The following is a 23,795-nucleotide window of genomic DNA, read 5'->3' on the forward strand; positions in this document are numbered from 1 at the left end:
CTGCTTTCATTTTACATCACAACACTTAATAAATAAAAATAGCAAATTTACATAAATACTTCCTTCTCCATCATCGTCCACAGGTTTTGATATTTACATTCATGGTGGAAATCCCTGTAAAATGATCATTGTCTTTTTATGCACAAGCACAAAGACTTGAAACTGGCTACAACATTGCAGCGAAAGTTGAGTAAGGAAAACATACAATCTTGTGGGAATGGGTTTGAAAAGTGTAGTGGAAAATGCCAGCTTTTAATGCTGCATGCATTACACAGCTATAATGATTATAACTGACCTGTGACCATGTGCTCCCGCCCACTTCTCTTTCAGCAGCTGGGTGCTCGGTGAGGAATGGTGGTGAAGATGGTAAGGACGCACTTAATGGGGCCGCTGTCATGGGGCCGGGTCAAATGGATGAGTATAATGGGAACAGGAGTCCTTTATCTGCTACTACTATCCACCTGCCTCGGACAAGACACTGAAGGTAAAGAGTCTCAGTTTGTGTCGCCTCCTTCATCTCCCTATCCATCTCTTCTCAGCTGCACTTGATGCCTTTGTCTTGCCCTTTTTTCACCTTTTTTTTTCTTTTTTTTTGAATAATTAGAATCTTCTCAAGTCTCCTCAGTTGGGATTTAAGATCAGAATTGTGCACAAAATGTTCTGTATTCTGACGTATTTTAGACAGTGAATACCTCTCAGTCAGCTGCAGCAGTTCAAGAGATATTTAATGTGTTGAATCTCTTTGATGTAAAAGATGTGCGAGCAGTTTATTGAGTTTAACTTTTATTATTCATTTTCCACAATCTGTTGAATATTTTTTTTTCTACACCTGTTAGCAAAAACATTATACTGTACCTGCTAACGGGAACATGCTAACATTGTTAGTGTCAGCAAACACATTACACCTGCTGCACATTAACATGTTAGCATTGTAGCTGTTAGTGTTCTGATGTTAGCATCTACTTTAAGTCTTGTTACTATGTTCTTGATCATTTGTAAGATAGCTTAAGAAGTATATTTTAAAACAAAATTCCTTCATCCTTTTCACTCATAAAATCATTTAACCTTTTGAATGTTACATTCAGCTCAGTTAGCAGAAAGGTTTCAATGTAGTGCATTGTAAATATTAACGTTCTATTCTATGTGGTGACATACGTGTTATATGTTTTAGCTGCTTTGTGTTTTTTTTTGTGTTTCTTCTTTCACTCAACGATAAACTTTCAAGTCCATGAGAAAAAAAGGCCTAGCATATTTTTTTGTTGAAAAAAAAAACATCCATGTTCATTTTCCCTTGAAGTGAGAGCAAAGTGAAGCAAGGCAAGTCAGAAATTAAGTCATCACCGAGGGTAGAGCTCAGCATAATACTCGCTTGACTTTCTGCTCGATTTGTCAGAATATTAATATTCCATTTAACTTTTAGTCCCTCAGATTTATCTGGTTGGCATTTCGCTGACAGTGGCTGCAGCCAAAGGTGAAAGTCTGGGACTGTGTACGCGTCTGTGCTGAGGCAGGAGAGAAGCATGTGTTAGCATCAAGGCTGTCCTTTACTGTGTTCGTGGAGAGTTTCTCTTAAGTCAGGTATATTCTTAATACCCATACGACAAAGAAAGTCCCTGAACCCATCACACATGTCCTCCTACATACAATTAACACATGTAAAACTGTTTCTAAATGTTTGGCAGCCATTATTCTGGTGGCATCTGCACATGACAAAAATAGTATGTTTTAATAAGCCTGAGTTTTCAGGTTGACAGACAAAATGTTACTCCTCCTCGCGACATGACTGCTACTACGCTTTTAATGAGCTCCAGTCCCAGGATCCTCGGTTGATTTGAACTGTTTGGACCCTTGCTTGACAAGAGACGCAGTGTGTCTTAATTAGCCTGGGTCCTGAGGTACGGTAACAGACTATATTTACTCAGATTCAGTTTCCAGTGTGACAACAGTACCAGTGTATTTTTAAAACCTTGATCGAGCGATGACAATGTGTCAAATCAGGCTTTTGGGCTGACGTTTAACACCTCAAAATGTATTTACTCCCACTAAAAAACCTGTTAACTTCTTGCTAATTAAAATCTCATATGTTTTAATGCTCTTAACTGAAAGTTTGACTTGCAGCACACTCTAACTATTGTTGTTGGATTCAAATTCTACTTAGTAGAATTCCTGTATTAGACCTGATTATAACTTCAATTATAGCCTTGTATTGTTTAGGTGGTGGTTCACTGGTTGGTTTAATTGAATGCAAATGATCTTCTTATATTAAAAAAGACTAAACAAAAAGTTATGCTTGAACTGCCATGGAGTATATTGAGGCTAAAGTGTTTGATTGTGTTTCTTTGCACCTGTATGTTTGCCCATAAGAGTTTCAGCATGACGATGAAACCTTTAACTAGTTTGTGTGTGTGATTACATGCCCCTGCGGTGTATTAAAAAATAAGACCCCCCCCCCCCCCCGGCCACCAAGAAATAGACAATAATAAATAAACCTGATATTTCCAGATAGCCGTCTCTATCCTCTTTCACGAAGCCATTTCTCTTACCGTGACTTTCTCAGGCTGGCCAGTTTTCCTACGAGGCTCAATGCAAAAAGATTCTGACACTATGTAAATGTCAGTTGCTAGCGTGACTGTGACCCTTTCCCAACTGACTTTTACTCGCTAGCCCTTCACATCGGAGTGTCACTGTGAATGAGCTCAAACTCACAGCTGTTTAGGGCACTCTGAATTTAGAGGGAGGGTATAAATAAACAGGTAAATTATGGGGCACAGCTGCCTCCATGTCATTACCAGGATACATACATCACTATAGGGACGGCATGCTTGTAAGCCTTAATCCTACTGTCCACTGGTTGTTGTTTATCATCATCCTCATTAACCATTCACAAATAGATTTTTTAAATGTCATGTTGGCATTTTGCGACGTATCCTGTCTGTGTTCAATGAAAAATATGCTCTCTTGGTTTACAATGTTTACTATAACTCCAGTGTAAATCCCTGCATCATTAATCTCAGTTAAGAGGCTTTTTTTTTAAGGATGATTAGTCACAATTTTGAAATACTTCACTTTTTTACATTATTTTAAAAACTTGAAATGTACCACATCGAAATGCAAAGAAAGCTAGAAGCCTATTAGTTGTAAAAGTTGATAAGTATGTTGGGACATTTCTGGGGCAACACTGGCACCAAATCGATACTGTATGCAATGGTTGCATATCAATTGCAACATAGCAATGCACCAAATCCCAATTCTCTTCTAGATCTCTGAAATACTGCTTGAATTTCTTTGCAATTCAGAAGTGAAAGCAAATACCAAGAGTGCTCCAACTATAGTTTGATAAACCACTTGCACTTTAAATGGGGTTCAAAATCTTTGATGGTTGTTTTTCTGCATTGGATAAGATTTGCAATCAAAGAAACAACCTTTTAAACCTCTGTCTGTTTTCAACATCCCTTTAAAAAGGAACAACAAACCAGTCCTATCCAACCACAGTAACGTGGATGCTATACCCATGTCAAGTTTATTGATGTTCACCATCTGCCAGTCTATGCAAGTGAGTTATAAAGATGCAGGTTTCCATGACATTGTTTCAACCTGTTTTGCTTCTGTTTGATGGAGCGGGACAGTATATGTGCTGTGACAAATATGCTACACCGCTAATGTCTGTTGTGCCAGTGTTGCGGGGTTGATACTGCAGATTTATGTAGTATTTTTGTGCGTGTGTCAGCATGTGTGAGGCATTCAGAGTGTGGATGTGATTGGAGTTGGAGTTTTCAAGGTGATTTTAATATTTATCGCTGCTTTCCTTTGTTGTGAGATGTTTCATCTGAAGTGAGCGTCTCTCCCATCTGTCATCACTTCAGCCTCCCTTTTCGTCTTGTCCCTTTCACTGCCTTTCTTTTCAGTCCGCCATCAGCCCATCAGCCCCTCTCATGTCCCTGTTATACCCCTCTCTCCAAGGAAGACTGATCTTTGGATGGATTGGTGTTTCTCCACCCCTTCCTTTGCTTTTGGAACTTTTCCTCTCTTATGTTTTTAGAGGCTTTTTTCTCTGGCATACTTTACTTTAAACGCCAATATTTTTTCTGTCTTTGTCAGTATGTTTCTTTCAAAAGAATCCAACATTTTTATTGCGTCAAGTCAAAAATATGTAATGGCAACTTTGTCCTTGACATACAGCACATACTTGATAGCTTTTTTTAAACACTTGTTTTTGTATAATTTAAGCTGGTATGTTTCTAGATGTTTCCCTGCCTTTGTTGGAACATTGCATTGCTAAAGTCACCAACAGTTGATGCATCACCATTGGAAGTAAAGCAGGGCTCCAGAGTGCGACTACATGCGACCAAAATTTTTAAGAGTGCGACTAACATTTTTTCTAGGTCGCACTGGTGCACCGACATGATAAACAGAAAAAATGATTGTAAGAATCACAATTCCAGGTTAAGAGGTCGTATGTACTGTGATGTATGTTTATGGATACGTAAAATAACAGGCTACGTTATGAAAAGCTTTATAACTAGCGTGGCTGCAGGATTGGTCAGTAGGGAGAGAAAGAGTTGGTTTAAATTAAAATATAAGCCCTCAGCATAGCTTTGGTAAAGAAAAGTTAGTTTTTGGAAGCTGAAAAACACATTCTTTCTGATATTGTTCTGCAACTTACCGTTTATTAGCTGCTATGCTGCTAGCTAACAGTCAGGTTTTCAAACCAGTCTCATTCATTCTTTGGAAATTTGAAAATGATTCTGGCTTCTGAAATTCAAAAACACCTTGCTGTGTATGAAGTAAAATGTTTTTTTTTAAAACATTTTTAAAATGTCAAAAGAGGAACATGATTACAATTTGAACCTTCAATGAAACACTGACATGAAGCTTAAATGTGTGTTTCCTTCTTTTTCTGAGCAAAAAACCCTCTGAACATTCAAACTATTTGTGTAAAATTGATTACAGCTGAGTTAAATCCTGGCTATAGTCTGAGACTAGGTTTCTTTCATGCCTTTATTTTAGAGATAGGACAGTGTATAGAGACAGAAACCAGAAGATAGAGAGTAGGGAATGACATGCAGGAAAGGTGCCACAGGTTGGACTGGAACCTGAGCTGTTTGGTCTCGAGGACCTAAGCCTCTGTACATTGGGCGCGTGCACTATAACCGCAAGGTTACCGGCACTACAACAAAGGGGATCCAACAGTTGCTAGACACCATCAGAGCATCTCAGGTTATTGTTGGGGTGTTTATGTGTTTCCACCATGTGTCCTCAGAACAACTACCGACTGATTACCACCACTACCGCTGTCAGGTGTGTTCAACCCAGCATAGGCCAGGAGCAGATCTGACATACTGAGACACAGACAGAGAGAAAAGAGAGTCAGGATAATTGATAAGCCTGCACAGTGACAAAGTGGTGATCCCTACAGTACTGAGTCCGTGTGTTTCTTTCTGTGGGAGCGCTTTCTTGTGTGCGAGCAAGGTCTACAATCCGTTTTCTCCAGAGATACATCAATCTAACACAAGGTCACACTGTCGCTCCTCTCCTTTTACTCCTTATTTTCACCTACTCTCCAACCATGCGCTCTTTTTCCTCCCATCCCCCTCTACCAATCCGTCCCTTCTTTCTCCTTCACTTTACCCCGAATTGTCTCATCTTTCCTCTCCATTTTTGTCCCCTCTGTTCCTACTCCGTCCTCTATGGATGAATGGATTGGGGTGCAAGGATGGATAGATGGATGGATAGATGAATGGGTGATGGATGAACGGCTGGCTGGTTGGGTAGAGAAGTGAGGACGGAGAGGAATCGGACCCCGGGGAGAGGTGCAGATTGGTATACCTGCTGATGGAAGCTTTAAAAGTACATGACACATGAAAACTTTTAGAGAGAAAAACACCCTTTCTCCTGTCTGTCTGCTCCTGTTTTCAACCTTTTATCACCATATCTCACCAACCTCTTTTTTGAAAGACTGAGTAGTCTATTTGGGGAATTCATGCCTGTCAGCCAAGTCGGTAAACGCTGTAACAAAACTTTTTGGTTTGTAAGCCATGTTGCTAAATGGAAACCAGGATTTTGGCCAGTATAAATGGAAGAAATGACTATCCCAGCTTCTTGTTTTAAGATTTTACACGGTTTAATAATGTGCTTAAAAGTACTGTACATGATCTCAAAGGAGTTATTTGCATATCAACGAACTCATTTCAAAGATCCCCAATTTGTAATTAACTTACAAACCCTGGGTGAACACTGTATTTGGCTGCACGCCCCCATACATACAGTACTGTGTTAGTTCTATGAACATACTTTGACAAATACTATCACAATGTTAGGTCGCTTTGATGAAACATGTCCTCATTAGTTGAATTGTGTGTATGAGCGATAGACACTTTCTGTAGGTTTTACTGCACTGATTAAACGATATTGTTAAACAGTGTTTCTTAAACATCATGTCAAAGATGCCACAGTATTAGGCCCAACATCTAACAGGAGTTTTTGCTTATACCAAATAATATCAAGATGTCCCTCTGTTGGGTTACTGAATGATGGAAATGTTGTGAAAATACATTGCTGGGGATCCCCTGGAACGCGTTCTGGGACACCTAGGATTTGAAAACAACTGTTCTGACAGACTTTTTTTTAGGAACGCATCTACAGATGTCTCTTGATAAACAGTATATTGAATGGCAGACTAATTCATCTCCTCCTGTGCTATATTATCCATTTTGCTTCAGTGTTGCTTATTTGACTGGACAGTTTCATCATAAAATGTTTGCTTTGCCACCTCCAAATTCTGCAGCCATCAATCAGCAGTAGAAACTCCTCTCCCCCGTAAGAGAGAAACCTCTCAAAAATCTGATCAACTAAGAGGTCTCTTGAGATCATCTCCGTCTGCCTTTTTTATGTATTCACATAATATTCCAGCATATTTTTGAATTCACTGTCAGTGGGTTTTCCCATCTACTGTTTAGATTCCATGCAAGGTAGCCAAGCAAGACTATAACAGATGACAACATGGAGAAAGCAGTGAAGTTCAACTTCAAGTGAAATGAACAGAAACATGGCAGGGTGAAAAACTTCTATAAGAGAAATTAATTTATAAAGTAAGCAGCATATGCACTACACCATTTTTTGTAATTGTTTCTGGATATTTGGTCAGGATATAATCAATGACAGAATAAATATATGATATCTTCTACCATTCTTTCAAAAGAAAATGAGAATGTGATTTCTACTGATGTTTGTTTGGAAATAAAATTAGTTTTAAGCGCCAAAAAAAAATCTTACCCCCCAAATTAAGTGAATAAAATAATTTCTCAAAATATTCAACTATTTATTTGGTTTATACCAAGATTATTCAGCCCATACCAATGGGATTGAAAATAAACAAGAAAATAACTTTTCCTGCCACTTTTTCTCCCCTGTGACATGGGCCCTCATTGCATCACTGACAGGCCCAGTTTCTAACTTCATCAGATGAAACGAGTCAATTATTTTAGTGGAAGCAGGCCAGTGTGATGGCACCGATGTCTGAGGTACTACATTCTTCATTGTCATTGGGGAACAAAGCATCCTCAGCTTGCCAATACTTTCTGCTACTAAGTCCATGTTGTCTGATTCTGTGCCACGTGCAGACACACTGCTAATTTCTCTTTGGATTAAACGTGATGAGCATTCTGATTTTCTTTCACAGCATATGCTTCTTTCCAACCTTAGATTCCCCAGGTAATTTTAATACTCTGTTACCACACTTTGTTCAAAGACTGTGCCAAACATTTGATCTTACAAAAATACATGCATTTTTTAAATGTAGACTTTTTAAGTGTATAAAAGATGTGTAAAAACAATATTTTGGATTTAACACTTTAGTGTTTAACATTTATCAATCTAACTGTCTGAAGGATGAAGGGCTGCAAACTAACGATTATTTTGACCATTGATTCATCGACCCATTATTTTTCGATGAATTTGATACATTTTTATTTTATTGCTCCCCCACACACATTTCCCCATTCTCCTGCTTGTATTTTGATGGACTAAGACGCAGAGCGGGAGAATATATCATGGATTTTGAATGTCCAACAGCCCAGCACTAGATTTTTAACAAAATGATGTTTCTTCTTAGTTTTTATGATCAAATATCTATTTTTAACTTGCCAATGTAATGGCTTTGTCATGGTAAAACCGTTGTTAATAACATTTCTTCTTATATTTTTAGTTAATCATTAAATCATTACCATCACTGTAATTAATGGAAATAAGTGTATTTAAACACAAACACAGTTTAAGCTGACCAGTAGCACTTGGTAGCACTTCGCTCAACTATCTGATTGTGACATAAAAAAGCTCTGAGCCTTAGCACTAAGCAGGAAGTGACTGACAAAAAAACCCAATGTTTTTTGGAAGTTGTGAATCCATTTAAAATCTCAGAAGATAAGAATCTGGATTTTTTACATAAAAGGTTTTTTTCCCCCACCTCTATTGATTTGATCTATTCTCTGTTGCAGCGCTACTTTGATGAGTTGTGTTGTTTACTAAATGCTTCCAACAATGTTATAACAGTGGAATATGTTATTTTATTCACAGTTAAGCCATTTTCACATATGCACTCCGGATAATATCTAGATAGTTACAGGAGGACTGCTCCGGAGATTCTCCCGACCTAGCCGTTCACATATGCTACTCACAGCGGGGGACTTTACCTGTCAGAGGGCAGGGGGGTCGGGGGATTTCCTGAGGTCCGCTACACAACGTTATAATGAGAATATTTGCCTTCATATCAATGCTATGTGTAATCCAATGGAATGACAACATCCACAAAAGAGTGGAGAACAACATACTGATGAACAGAAAACATAATGCAGCCGTTTAATTACATGCACAGAGATCGTAGTGGTCGCGTGCAGACACTTTAGGCAGACACTGAATATAACCGTCATTCTCTTTCTATTGGCTCGAGGTGAATTCTCCGGAGTATTGCCGCATTCTCACATCAGCTCACTCAGACTTTCTGCGGAAAAAATACTAGGGGTCTGGCCGGAGAAACTCCGGGTAAAGTCCGTGTGAAAAATTCGGCTGTTTGCGTTCACATATCGCCTAAAGCCCCTCCGGGTAGCCAAATCTCCGGAGTTTTTCAGGAGATTTCTGTATGTGTGAAAAGGGTTTTACATTTTGATTTCATTTCATTTACATCAGAAACTCCAGACAGTACACCCAAGAGTGTGGATTGCAGCTAGCTATATTAGCTAATGCTACATGTGGCTTCATCATTCCACCAAGTCATTCCAAATGAGTCGACTCAAATGCATTTTTAACCAAACTAAAGGTTTTTTCCAATGAACTTATCCACTCACTTGATCCCACACTACTGTGTTACATCGTACAACTACCTGTATATTGTTATAGGAACTGCTCCTTTAAATATGTTATTGGAAGTGGTTGCTTTTCCCTGTTGAGGCACACATTCTATGTACCCAAGTGATCCTGGCCTAGACACTTACACAGACACACACAGTAACACTTTTCCAGTAGCCCACTGAGTCATAGTCTCAGCATGTATATTTTATGGTAACTCTAGCATGTGTGAGTGCAGACAGGCATATGGGGTTGATCTTGTAAACCGTGTAAAGTGGCGTGAATGTGCACATGGAGTTTTGTTGCAAAGAAACGGTTACTTAGCAGCATGTGTGTTTATTCGTGTGTGTGTGTGTGTGTGTGTGTCTGTCATGGAGACAGTTACTAGGCCAGCAGTCTATGTAGTGAACATTAGACGTGTTTGTTTAGACTCTTAGGTATCAGTCAAAGTCACTTCTTATCCTCTTCTTTCTTAAAGGGGACTTTTTTTTCTGCATCACTTGGCATCCTGAACCTGCTTATTCTGCCTGCCAACTTCAGATGGGCAGAATCTGAATAGCAAATAAAGAAGATATTGATTAGCCCACTTGAGGTTGGAATAAAGAGGCAGTGTTCGGATGATAAATCCAAAATGGAGCGAGCCTTTTGTCATGCACTGCCTGTGATCTTGTCTGAACGTCAAGGTCTATTCAAATATTTGAAGTCTTTTTTACCTGTGGTTTGCACCTTGAACACTCTACCCCCGATTCCCCTCATACAACTCTCCATGGGGCTTTTCATCACCTTGACAGAAACCTGGCGTTTGGTAGATTTATTCACTTGCTCATGCACAAAGTCATTTTAGTGATTATTTTCCCCCAGAAACTTTAAAAGAGGAGTGCAGGAGTGTGCGTGCTTAGAGGAGAATAAGTGAGTGCTTACAGGAAGAGAGGCACATATGATTGAGGAAGAAAAAAAACAAGTTGACTTTTGATGGTAAGCATGAGTAGACTCAAGTGAATAAGTACCTGCATACAAGAGGATACTGACTGAGCCCTTTTGTTGGATATCTCACACAAACAAGTGTCCTCTCGTCAGGAAATACGCCGTGACCTTTGTGGATAAGTTATTTGCATTTCAATGAAATCATATTTTCATCCTTAATTTCCTTCCTTGTTCCGTTTTGCACATTACGATGAGTTAACTGAACTTTCAAGCACTGTGACAGCAAATTACTTTAACACTTAATTCAATGTAGGAAAACGTGTGCCAGCTTAATTAGTTTCATTTTATGGTTTGACTTCTGTGCAAGTAACTTATGTATTAATCAAATTTCAACATGCAAAAGATGAAAATATTATTCAAATTTATTTAAAACTGAAAGACATTGGACTCATTAGCATTAGATTTGTAAAAGGTTTTCATATTTTTAAAAAGACATTTCACTAATTTCATTTTGGTATCTTATCTCCATCTGTCTATTTAAGTTACAACTCCGACTGCTTACTGTGTCATCCTATTTATTTTTCAATGGGGGGGGGTTACAGACTGACAGGCAGAGAGAAGGAGGTGGGTGAGAAGAGACAGAGGATGGAAGTAACCAAGGGGAGAGAAACAGAGAGATGCCCCACAGAGAACAAATGGCTGGTTAGTAATAGATGAGGGGCATCAGCTTACACTGAAGGATAAAAAAAAGCAGTCAAGCAGGAGATACACATCTGTCATCTGCTGTAACACACACACACACACACACACACACACACACACACACACACACACACACACACACACACACACACACACACACACACACACACACACACACACACACACACACACACACACACACACACACATACTATGCCAGCTGGTAGAGTGTGATGTACCTAGTGACTATTGTTCCATGGCTCATGCGTCTGAGGGCCATAAAGTAAAATACTTGATACTTGATAAAATGCAAATTTCAATTCATACTAGCAGACTATTCTAAAGGTAAGAAAGCTCTCAGAAAACAGTCAAGATTTAACACGCCTAAATATGAAACAGCATCATGGGAAAACAATGTCAAATGGGTTTGCCGAGTGTGGCGAGTGCAGTTCTACACCCTTGAGTCCTTCTTGCAGGTTAGTGATAGGACGATCTTAGATCGAGATGGATTAGAATGTGTCGACAATCCGCCAAAGCAGAGAGATTGTAGTATTGGGCCACAGTGTACAGTCTACCTGTACAGTCTATCTGTTGCAGTCCACTTCTCATACACATACATATCCAATGTTTTTTTTCTCAGCTAAATCACACTACTTGCTACTCCATTTCATGCCGTCATAACAGACATGTACAGTTAAACCGATCATAGCGAACTTGAGGTTTGACTAGAATTTTTTTATTCCAATCCTCTTTTCCTTCAGCAGGATTGATGGATGAAAATGAAAACTGAAGCGTAAGAGATTAGGTTTGCATTTTGTATGGCAACACAACAAGCCTTTTTAACAACCACAAACAGACAGCATCCTAAACGGTATGCTGAGAGTCAAACAGCAGCAGCCACAACGCAGTCATCCGAGGCAGATCTCTTGCCGTTGTTTTAATTGTAGCTGCCTGTGTTATTCTGCTCACTCTTAGTTTTGCGATGTTATTAACAAGCCTCTCCACACAAGACTCAACTGTTGTACTTGAAATAACAGAATCGTGAGTGAAACTGATTGATTAACACTTTGTAACTTGTTTGATTATCTATTTAAAACCAGTAATGTAAAAATGTCAGTTTTTGGTTTTATGCTGAGTTATATTTAAATATTTCTTGACAGTCTATCCATGTGCACAGCACTTCTTATCAGAATTTCTACTTTGGTGTCCAATTCCTACTTTATTCAACCAACCATCCAACCCAACCACTCTATACCTTCAGTGTTGTGCAAGATTTTCAAGCTTCCTGGATTGAATAAAAAACTGTCATTGAACATAGGGATGGGCATTTAATGCAGAAATGCTGTTGTTAAAACACTGAGAACTGTTGAATGAATATTCAATGCTTTGAATGATAGCTCTGTTAGCATAATCCCAATGCAGGGCTAACAGGTTACCCAACCTTAACTATATAAACCTTAATGTTTCTGAGCCATTGGTGACAATGGTGGTGCCAATTATCTTGAAAAGTCACTGGCCATTAATGTCAAGAAAAGTGAAAATAAAAACATTTGTTCAAGTTGTACTACTTACTCTAAATAATCTTGTCAGATTGCTAGCTAGAACAATTGTTTGTCGACAACTTGGATTTAGTGTTGGATGCTAAAAAAAAAACAAATATACAGTGTGAGTACAGCTGAACTTCCTTTGTGATGGAAAATATTGTCTAAGTAATGTTAGTGGGGTACTAAATGCCAGCTCTAAGGACAAGCTTGCAAAAACACTTAACAGTTATGATATGCACCTATAAAACAGCCGAAACAGTCAACAATCTATCAGTTTTGTTTCTTGGTTTCAGGGTGAGCTTAAATAGAACAATGGAAGACATTGCATGGCAAATTGGAAAACCAATCATTTTCTGCTCCAAGATAAGCTCATCCGAAGCCCTAAGACAGTCAAATCTATATTTTGGAACACTCAATACTGTCTCCCATGGCAAAAAAAGAAGAAAAATCAAGACACAACACCAATGTATACTGAGATAATATATGATGTCACACAGCTGTAGTGCTTAATCATGGAGGGGAAGACATAGAGGGAGACAGAGTGTGAGAGAAAGTGTGATTATTGTTCCATGAAGTTTATTTCCTAGGTGAGTAGGAATTCATCTTCCAGCTTCCCTTTGGGATTTTTTCCAACAGTCCTCAAGAGTTGTACCATACAGTTGGACTCTCTGGTGAATGTGAGGGTTCTTGAACTATTCTAGCAAGGACAAGGGGATAACAGAGAATCCTTGAATGTCAATGTTGATGTTTTTCCATCAGAATTGGAACATTGTAAGCCCTCAGCTTGGGTTGAAATTACTTCTCCTGGTAGTACAGTACTGGTAGCTGTAAGAGATAAGGAAATAAAAAATAGTTTCTTCTTCTTCGAAGCAATACACAGCAATACATTTTATTTAGCCTTCTACTTCTGTGTTAAAGAAGTGGCTAAACAAACATTACACTGCTAGCCGAGTGTTACACTACAAACAGGCAAATTATTTTCCCATTAAAAGTTAAAACAATTAACAGAGGTTTAATTATAAGCTTCATGTTGAAAATGTGTTGTTTTCTGACCTGGCCACAGCAGGGTTTCTGGAGTAGTTGCTAGCTAAACTGTTAGCTTGGCTTTTTGCTAGGTTCTTAGCTTGTTTCTTTAGAGTGAGGATTTCTCACTGTACTTATTATTATACAGCCAGCCATACAACAGTGATAGCCATCATAACACTTCATACAGGGTTAATAGTGTAGCCTAAAGCTGAAAAATAATATGTATATTCTTTAAAGTGTTTTGTCTTCAGCAGTTACTTTGTAAATTCAACCTAGCTATCAGTATGTAAAAATGGTGCCTACACAGTTCTGCCTCAAACCCACTTAGATGTTTATTTGACTCCATAAGCCCACATTTCTTTCCCTTTCCTTGCTCTAAAGTTTAATTCATGAATTTTTTTCTGCCTTTTCCTTCCTTCTATCCTGCCTTTGCTGCTACTTTCCTCCTCTTCTCTTCTCCCTGGTGGGATGTCTCAAACGGCAGATTGGCAATATGAGGGTAAGACCTTTCTCCTCTTTTTTCTTCTGTTAACCGTGTGTTCAGTCATTGTGCTGGATTATTAACCCCTGTTAACCCTGTAGAGATGACAGGTTGGGGGTTACATCTGCTGATTGTGGAAGAAAGGGTCATGACTCTGTCGTCATCGCCGGGTTCCTTACCTCAGCTGTTTTTCTACTTAATTTCCTTCTAATTATATGATTACAAAGCTGTTTCCCAACCCATCCATTTGTTCCCAACAAAAGATAAATCAATGAGAAATTATATCAGTTATTCCAACCCCTGTTTTCCTGACATTGTTTTAAAGATGTTGCCCTATCAGCATGATTCAGCTTTCACAAAAAAACGTATCTAACTAACTATTTCTCTACTTTTCTTCAACTCTTCCCTAAAAGTAAAGTCCCTTCCAACCAGCATTGTTTGTCATTACGGACACTTCATTGACCGTTCCTTCTTTTTATTAATTCTTCTGCTAGCACCATTCAAACCTCATGTTCATACATCTAACTTAATAAAATAACTTTACACACATTGAACACATTCTGTTTGATGCATAGGTCTACATTATATCCCCAGAGTCTCATTCAATTTCAAAGGGAGTCTCTGACTGATTGTAGCAGTCATTTATATTTAAAGCAAACAAATATATATAGAAAATGATGTTAATATTCTTCAAAATTCAGTTTTATATTTCAGACTTTTTCAAAAGCTGTGAAATCCTTGAATGTTGCACTCATAATTTTCCTTTTTTTTCTTTTGTCATCTTTACAGAATGTAAACTGTCGAGGTCGGGACCCCCTGCCACCATTGTTGCCATAGATGAAGAAAGCCCAAACGGTAAAGTGTCCTGCTGTGCTGTGTTATTTCTTAATTCTATGCCACAAAGTTGACAAACACACCTCTACAACCTTTAAAGTGTCAAGTGGAAACTTTGGTGAGAAGTTCTTCAGATAAGCGTCACCTTTTACAGTGTGTTTAACAAACACCGTAAGATGATCTTCACCCCTTCAGCAGATGCTGGTTGGTATGTCATGTAACCTGAACTCATTAATATTCATTTTGCTGCCGCTTTTATAGTCACAGTTTGAGTCTGAACCCTTTCCCAAAGTAAAAGATTAGATGATTCAATTTAGGCTAGTTCACCGGCTTTATCATGAACAAAAAGAAGACATGGCTGTCTTTGTGTCTCAGTGTGATGGCTTGTTCTATGGTGTACTGCCTTTGTCTTCGCTGCTGGAACACACAAAATAAAATCCCTGTACTTCAAACCAAAGGTGGAGATGAAAATTGCGATCTCATTGCGATGAGATTTGCACTATTCACCACTGCACTGTTTCATATTTAGTCATGTAAATATTAGTTTTTTCAAAAAGGTCTACCTCCTCAAAAAGCGTTAACTCGCCTTTTGAAGCAAACAAACACCAATATACATTGAATCAACCTGGCCCCCTGAAATCTGAGCTGCGTCCTGATAAGAGTGTGAGGGTTCAGGGCGGACCCACTGTGAAATCATTACGTGCTTCAGGGCGCTGATGTGGACGTTCCAAAGCCAAAGTCGCCATTTCTGTGAGATACCTGCAGACTTTTCTGTTGGACTCACTCATATTGATGAAAATGGTGATAAGTGAAAGACGATTTTGCACAGAACAATGGATTGTCTGAGGAAGAAAAATCACCAGGGAGTAAATCTGTAGGTGTTATGACAACTTTTTGTGTTGGTTATTTATGTTATACTTCAGCCTCTGCTTTCTTTTTCTGTTTATACAAAGTGTTAATTTTTCAAATAATTGGTCAAATACACTCATATACTCACTACACACAGGATGTCAGTGAAGTCAATGAGGATTTAGTTCTCAGGCTGAAGGGTGGATATTGGGTTTTGGGCTAAACAAGCTGTGGACCCACCCTCTATTCAAACTCACAAATCCAACCAGTCAGGATGAGACCTGCGGGACAACACTCCACACAGAGGACAGAGCACGCACTAGAATACAGACACTGCTACACAAAACTAGAAATGACTTTCATCTACCTGCCACTGCTGCTGGTGGATTCAAAAATCTACCAGCCACTCGTTTTTTTACCAGCCACTTCATTTAAACAGGCGACATTGTGTAATGACGTATAGTAATGACAGCTTATAGTATTTGAGGAATAGGCTTTTTTATGAAGAGAAATATTTATTCAAGAAAATACTGATTTGCAGGCATCATCACAGTCATATCGATTTCTGCTCGAAAGTTTGAGTTTCATTTTGTCAACTACAGTAACTTACTGTATTTACAGCCACTCCTTTGACCACGAGCCACCACCACAGCCAGCTTCTTTTTTTTTTTTTTTTACCTTTGACCTCAAGTGAAGCGAGTCACAAGTTAAAACACACCTTCAGCAGGTAGACCTGTTGAATAGGAGATGCAAATCTGTGCTGCACTGGGCTCAAGTGACACTGAGCATAGCCGTTTCAGCACAACACGCCTATCACTGTGAACACTGACACGAGGAGGAGATGTCTGTGGTCAGCGAGCGTGTCGGCTGCCTGGCTCTGCTCATGAAGTCAGAGCTGAACAGCAGAAAACCAGGAATTAATTGACGTTGTTTTCTATCACAAATCAATCAGTTTCGTTACTTTTATTTACCCACCACCATGGCCGGTAAATTGGTAGGCGGTGGATGACCCAGATCAATGCTTTTCTAAATGTAAAGTTACAGCCAACAGCTGTTAGCTTAGCCTAGCATAAAACCTGGGGAAATAACTAGCCTTGCACTTTTCAACGATAATAGCACAACTCAAAAACAGCTTTAAAAATGTGTTATACCTTTTGTTCAGGCAATATTAAGTCACAACTGGTATACCAGAAATAAGTGACTATATCCAAACAACAAGTAGCCCCATAGACAACACTCTGTGAATATAAAAATATCACTTTCTAACAAGAAAAATGCTAATTAGTACTTTTAAAAGCGCTGGTAGGACAAGTAAAACAGTAGCTTTTTCCTCAGTTTATGCTTAAATAATCTGACAGCTGCAGACAGATACAAGAGTCGATCTCCTCAATGAAACAAATATCCACATTTTTCTTATTATTTTGGATAGATTCTTCTCTGGAATATAAATAAGTCAACTTTAGGTTAGAAGGTATCTTTCCGATTGATACTGGGTTGTAGGCCAATTTAATTATTGTTCAAGATCTTTTTTAATGAACTATATACTTTTTTGTTTTCCACACCCTGGCGTTTAGTGTCAATCTGTTGTTTTGCAGCTTAATTCCTGACTTAGTTTACAAAAGATCTGATGATGGACATTTTTTGACAAGAACCCCTAATTTGAATATTTGAGATAAATAGAAAAATGTTCCCTCTTTTCTCTCCTGCCACCTTTAATCACCTGACAAAACAAAAAGTACGGCTGCATGAGTTTTCAGACACCTTTTATCCGAACACCAAAGGTAATATATTCAGTGTATTTTTATTTCCAGAGTTTGCTCAAACTGTTTAAGACCTTCATAGTTAATTAGCGACTCCTGGTTTGATGGCTCTGTTATTTAGACTATGCAGAGGACAAACACACAATCCCAGAGTCTCCTGTGGAGTCAGTCTAACTGCAGGCATCTGTGTGCATATAAAGTTCATTTTTAGAAAGATCAAAGGAGGTTATTCATGGAGGGATCCGTTTTAATTGATGATTTTAATCCCTACTTTGGTCACAAGTAAATTAAGGCTTATGTTGGCCTCGAGGAAGGCCGATAAATCGTATGGGGGGAAGGTGTTAATCTGTGCTTTTAAATCAACCTCTTATCTCCGCTCTAAAGATTAATGTTCAGGAACAGAAACTTGTCACAATGTTTGCCTTGACTGCTTTTCAATGAGTTTTAAATTATGAGACCTGATCACTGTAATCCTAACTGACATGAAAAGAGATTAGCATAGCAACACCAGACAGGGAGGAGAGCCGAGCCTCACATCTACAGCACCCAGCTCGCACATCTGTATCACTTGATAGCTTAATGCATCATATTAAGCTAATCATCCTCCTATTTATCCCGTTCTACATTTAAACAGGGTAACACCACATTCTTCATTCACAATATTTGTAATCAGATAAAGACATGTGTGTTATATTTCCATCTAACTCAGTGTTTCCACGATTAAGACGATAAAGATACAGAATCCAATATGAATGTGAATGGTGGGTGGCATTTCTGGCATATTTGACATCAAGAATCAAGAAAAGAATACGTTATTAAATTTGTTATAGTATGATTCCAAAGGTTATCTTGGTCGAATAATTTAGAGGTAGAATTAGAAAACGTGCATCCTCAATAAAAAGGAAACTCTATCCTTTACTGTCAGGGGGGCAGTGTCTTTTGTGCAGCCTAACAAACAGAACCAGGGGAAAAAGTCGGCAAATCAGTCTTTCTACACATTCATAATGCAACAACTCAGACAATGGTATCTTCATTGTGTCCCTTCCGCTCTTTATACTTCAGGTTGAAGATATTCAGACATTATGAACTTAAATAAATGGACTCTAGAAGTGAGGAGGACCATTAATTGATTTTAAACCAATGTGGATACGTCCTTGTATTGATGCTATCTTTCAGCTACACAATAGTTGTTCCAATTCAAGATATGCTGATAATAAGCATTCAGCCTACAGATTGGTTTAGGGAGCCAAATGTTGTGCTTTTCTGTCATTGTGCAAGTGTGGCAATAACTTTATATTCAGGTGATTTGTGAGTGTGTTCTGTACTACTGGCAGCTACAGTGTATGCTTACATGGCACTACAGTATGCATGCATATACAGGCATTTGTCTATGTCTACATTTGATTGTCTAACAACAATAAAATGCATCAAATGCATGTTTGTGCTGGTGTGTTTATTGTGTATATGCTTCATGCAGATATGTGTGTTCATGCTTGTTTGTTGGTTAATCTTAGTAACAGTGCAGTTGAGGAATAATTTAGTAATTGGATGGTTTGTTTGCATATTGCCATGAATCGTTCTGTGTCTGGCAAATAGTGTTCAGATTTAATAGAGTCTTGCTTTAGGGTGATTATCTGGGGTTGTTGTTGGCAAATAAGAGATAGACTCGAGAAAAGAAAAGAGGCGGAGAGAGATAAAGGGGGAGGCAGAGGGGGAGTGTAACAAGATACAAGTTTAAGAATTGTACCTCCAGGAAATGTCATAAAAGTTTATGTTATTGACGTTGGATTGAAAGTGGTTAGAATGTGTGTGAGGGTGCCAGAATAGCCACATATGTACAGTCATAGCATAAATATGTACATGCTTTATTGCATGGGATTGGTTTTCAAGCACATTACACATTTTTACTGGCACGGAAAATTGCGTGTAATAGTGTACAATAATCTTCTCTTGTTGCTCTGATATTATTAGTGTACACTTGTAAATGGTCCTTTGCCTTGCCAATCAATCTTGAATATTGATATTGCTGTCCCCGAGCAGCAATCGTTTTCATTCCTTACATGGATGGAGAAGCGTATCATCTGCGAAATATATGAGCTAAAGGCTTGTCCACTGAAGTCGCTTTAAAATCTCCAGTACATGTGAGCATATATGCATCAAACACGAAAAGCAATCATCATCAAACAGATGAAGTACAAATGCCTACACCTGTTCTTTCCCCACTGCAGTTTTTGGATTAAAACGTTTAAAAACCTGGATTACTTTTGGCTTTTATAAGATATAGAGGATAGAAGATACACAGAAAATATTTGAATTGACTTTAGTGGGTGTGCGTGGCAGACTTAGCCCTGTTCTGCTTGTTGTGTGAACACAGTCCATGTGTTCACCTTCACCCAAAGTGAATAAAATGAATGAACTAACAATGTAATGCAGAAGGTTTTCTTTAACCTGCTGAATGTCACCCACAAACAGCGGATGCGCCATCTATGTTGACCAATATTTTCCTGTTTCTTTTCATCGAGCAGGCATAGGCTGACATTGGTTTGGAGTTGTGTTTCAAATGAGTAAATGTAGAATGAATAACAGATATTTTCATTAATGTTGACTCATCATGTAGGGCCAGGTTTTTACAATGAACAGTAAAGAAGAGTACGAAAAACCAATTTACAACCGCAAAAGGCAATGCTGCAAAAAATAGAGCATTAAGAGAAAGCTACAGAAAACCACAACTCACAAACATGTGAAGTTGTTTTATTTTATTTCATTTCATCAATCCATGCACTCTCAATGTCTCCTCTTTATTCTGCTGTGTGAAAACTGCATATTGTAAATAACTTACGCTTTAAACATGATACCATTTTTTCAAACATGATGTGTTTTTATTTTTTATCACCAGAGGTTGCCAATTAGTATTCAAAATAGTGAGAATGTAAATCAATGAAAGATGATATTGTAAGGTATGCAGATAGTATAAAAAGTGTGTTTTTATGGCCAATTTGAATTAGAAGATCCCTCTGGAGCAGGTTATGTGTGAAGCATTTAGTCAGCATGTCCATCTTGCCTGCTTATAAAAGAGCCAGCTTCTTTATTCTGAAAATGTGACCTTAGGGTTAAAAAAGCCTTCCATAGCTATTAATCTCTCTCTGCTTTTATCTCCACTGGTGAATATATGCTCTGTTTTTTTACCTCTATTTTGGTCTCTACCAAATTGCCGTTTAAAAATCTGGGGTTTTAGCCTCTTAAGTATTAATTCAAACTTACCTGCTTCTCAAAATACTGTCTTCCTAATATACGGTGAAGTCTTTAGAGCGTTTCTCACTGAAACAACAGAGAGGTTAGATTGAACCAAAATAGTAAATCTGTAAGGTGAGGAGAGCAAAACAATAGGCACACTTTTTATTGGACAATGTAGCAATGGGTAAAAAAAATAGCATTGATTATAGTTGTTGTAATTGCAGCTAATTTTCCCTCTAGAGGACATATCCTCTGATGATGAATGAATTTCTGTGATTAAATGGTAACAGGGCAATAGGTAGAAAAACTGACATGTTACACGGTCTGCTTTGCAGGTTGTCTCCTTGAAATCCCCTCCCCCAACCACCAGCTGAAGTAGCAGGCAGATGTGATGATTTCTTTTCAGTGCATGGGTTCTACCTCAAGCTAATGTCCTGTAAAAATTCTATTAACACGCTGCCACAGTCCTCGTTTTCTTTTTTCCTAATATTCTCTTCTCAGCCTCTCATTCAACCCAATCTTTCTTTCCTCAATCTTACCTCTGCTATCTTTTTAATTTCTCTCGCTCTCCAATCGACCTTTGTTCTTCCTCCTTTCCTTGGACAATTTCTTCTTTTTGCCCTTTATATTGCCTGCTGCGCGCACACCCACAGACGCCTACAGTTCTGCTAAAACACTTCAAAACACGGGTCAATTTAATCAGGTGCTGCTGGGTGCAGTATTCAGTCACACATCCTACAAAGTGAGGTCAGTGTGAGAAAAGCCCATTTATATTAGACGGTCCGGGAATTAAATTAGAAACAGTCACACAGGCTGTAGGCATTATCCGTCTCGATCTACTTTCCCCGTACTTGTTTTTTTCTTCTCTCTCTACATTTTGCAAGATAGATGCAGAAAAAACACAGAAGAGGGATAGCAAGGAATGAAACGGCTCTAATGAATTTCATTTTCTATCCCGTCTCTCATATAAAGAAACCAATTTCATTAAATTTCCCCATTTATTTAATGTCAGCGAATCACGACAAGGCATTTGACAAGGTTTCCATGGCAGCCCAGGAGGCCATGACCTAATTTTATGTTTGTCAGATCTGATGTGAGATTGTTCAGTGTGGTGTGTGTCTATGGTGTTGAACCTGTGCGGCTGTGTGTGTGTTCACCTGGAGGGGTAGTATTAAGTATTAGGCAGGAATCCAGCACACAAACAAGAAAACACAAAACTTCTGGCCTCGTCAGGTTTTCATAATCTTGTCTTTATTTCTCGTCACTGTGTGTGGTTTACTGTGCAGCGTACAACTCATCTATGGTATTTTGGTTCAAGGGTAGGGCCGAGCGAAAGTCAGTAATGCCTCATGCCAAGGTCCTCCCAATAATCAATGAGCATAGTCAACGAGGGAGAAATGGTGATTCAAGGATTAAATCTATTTTTATGTAATTTTCCATCCACATGTAAGTAACCTTGACCACACGAGTGCTGATTGCAGATGGAGTATAGCTGCTTATTGCAAATTCTTCACTGCCTGACAAGAGCGACCGCACTGCAAGAACCTGATTTCCATTAATCGAAATACACTAAAAGATTTCAGAAACACATACAAAAGTCCAAAACTAAGTCAACATCAGAAACATGCCGCAAAATGAACAATAAGAACACATGCTACAAAGGCCACAAACAGATGCATTGACACCACACTTGTTGATGTTTTTTAAACTATGCAGAGAGTAACCCTTCGTTCAGACCCAGAGAGGTCACTAGACCCAACAGTACAGACGAGCTGAAGGCCGCCATCAAAGCAGCCTGGGCTTCCCATAACACCTCTGACTGCCTCCATGCCACATTGACGCAGTAATTCATTCAAAATGATCTCCGACCAAGTATCGAGTGCATGAATTACCATTCTTTTCATAAGGTATTTTTGTAATATAAATCCTTTTGAGATCCTGGAGATTTGATTTTCATGAGCTGTAAGCCGTAATCATCACGATTAAAAACAAAAAAAAAAAGACTTGAAATATTCCACTTTCTGTCTAAAGAATGTAGATCTAAGAAGGTCTCCCGTCTTGAGTTAAATAACAGACAAAGTTAACTTATTCACGGTATTCTAATTATATAAGCTGCGCCTGTATATTGTTGTAAGCACACACTTCACTTTGTCTCACACTGAAAGCAAACAACATCTAATAATGTGCTGAAGTATAGTTCTGTGCTCTCTCACACAAACACAATAGATTTTTCTTTTTTGATAAATAATGCAGTGTGTTGAGCTGGATAATGGGTCTCTTATGATTCGGAGCTGCACAGAGTCAAGCGGTTAAATTTTGAGCTCCTCTAACGTTTCTTTGTCTTTCCTCCCCATATATTCTATATACTTGTTCTGATTTAATCTTTTCATGTAAAGTTGAAAATAACCCTTAACAGGTAATAGCAGTGTAATCTAATCTTGAAAACAATGCACTGGTTTGTATGACTCACTCATATGCAGCCAACAGAAGCAAACTTTTGGCCTCTGTAGGAGTTCTAATATTGAGATAAAATATTGCAAACAATTTGAATACACAGGGAAGTTTGGCCTCCCTCTGTTTTCATTTTGACTGTCAATCACCGACAAAGTCAGAGATCTTCTATTCAACAAAGATGTTTATCTGTTTGCGGTTTCTCTCTTCTTGTGGAGCTGACCTTGCAGCCCTTCTCGTCTGCATTTCCTTTTCTTTCCTCCATTTTGATTGAAAGATAATATGCAGTCCTTCCAAAAAAATATACGGCTGACAGTTTCCATTCACATCATTTATGGTCTCACTGTTTATATTTCTCTGACTCTGTCTTTCTTTGCCTTTCTGTTACTCTCCTTCCCAAATAAATTCACCGCCCACAGTTGACTGAGAGTTAAATAAATCAAGTTTTGTTCCAGACGTGCCATCTGGCTTATTTTAATGCTCACTTTTATTTATATTTTTTTGAGGGGTTTGGGGTGAGATATCATGCAGATGAAATCACTGAAGTCATTACAACTTTTTATTCTCCACCTCTGAAGATTTCACGGATAGATTTCCTAACTTACTGTGAAATGTTTGATTTTATTTTGTGCTGCTCTTGGTCTTTGGTAT

General features: G+C 38.5%; 1 protein-coding gene across 1 annotated transcript in view; it reads left to right on the top strand.

The window, feature by feature from the left end:
• The first annotated feature begins 337 nt into the window (after positions 1–337).
• LOC132955509 (protocadherin-15-like) overlaps positions 338–23,795 on the top strand; it is a 160,366-nt gene continuing 136,908 nt past the window's right edge. Inside the window, exons 1-3 of the mRNA XM_061028370.1 lie at positions 338–484; positions 14,020–14,034; positions 14,806–14,871. Of these exons, the coding sequence (XP_060884353.1) occupies positions 352–484; positions 14,020–14,034; positions 14,806–14,871 (214 nt within the window). The 5' untranslated portion in view covers positions 338–351. The remainder of the gene's footprint in view (positions 485–14,019; positions 14,035–14,805; positions 14,872–23,795) is intronic.

Source organism: Labrus mixtus, chromosome 21, assembly GCF_963584025.1.
Source record: "Labrus mixtus chromosome 21, fLabMix1.1, whole genome shotgun sequence".
NCBI lineage: Eukaryota > Metazoa > Chordata > Actinopteri > Labriformes > Labridae > Labrus > Labrus mixtus.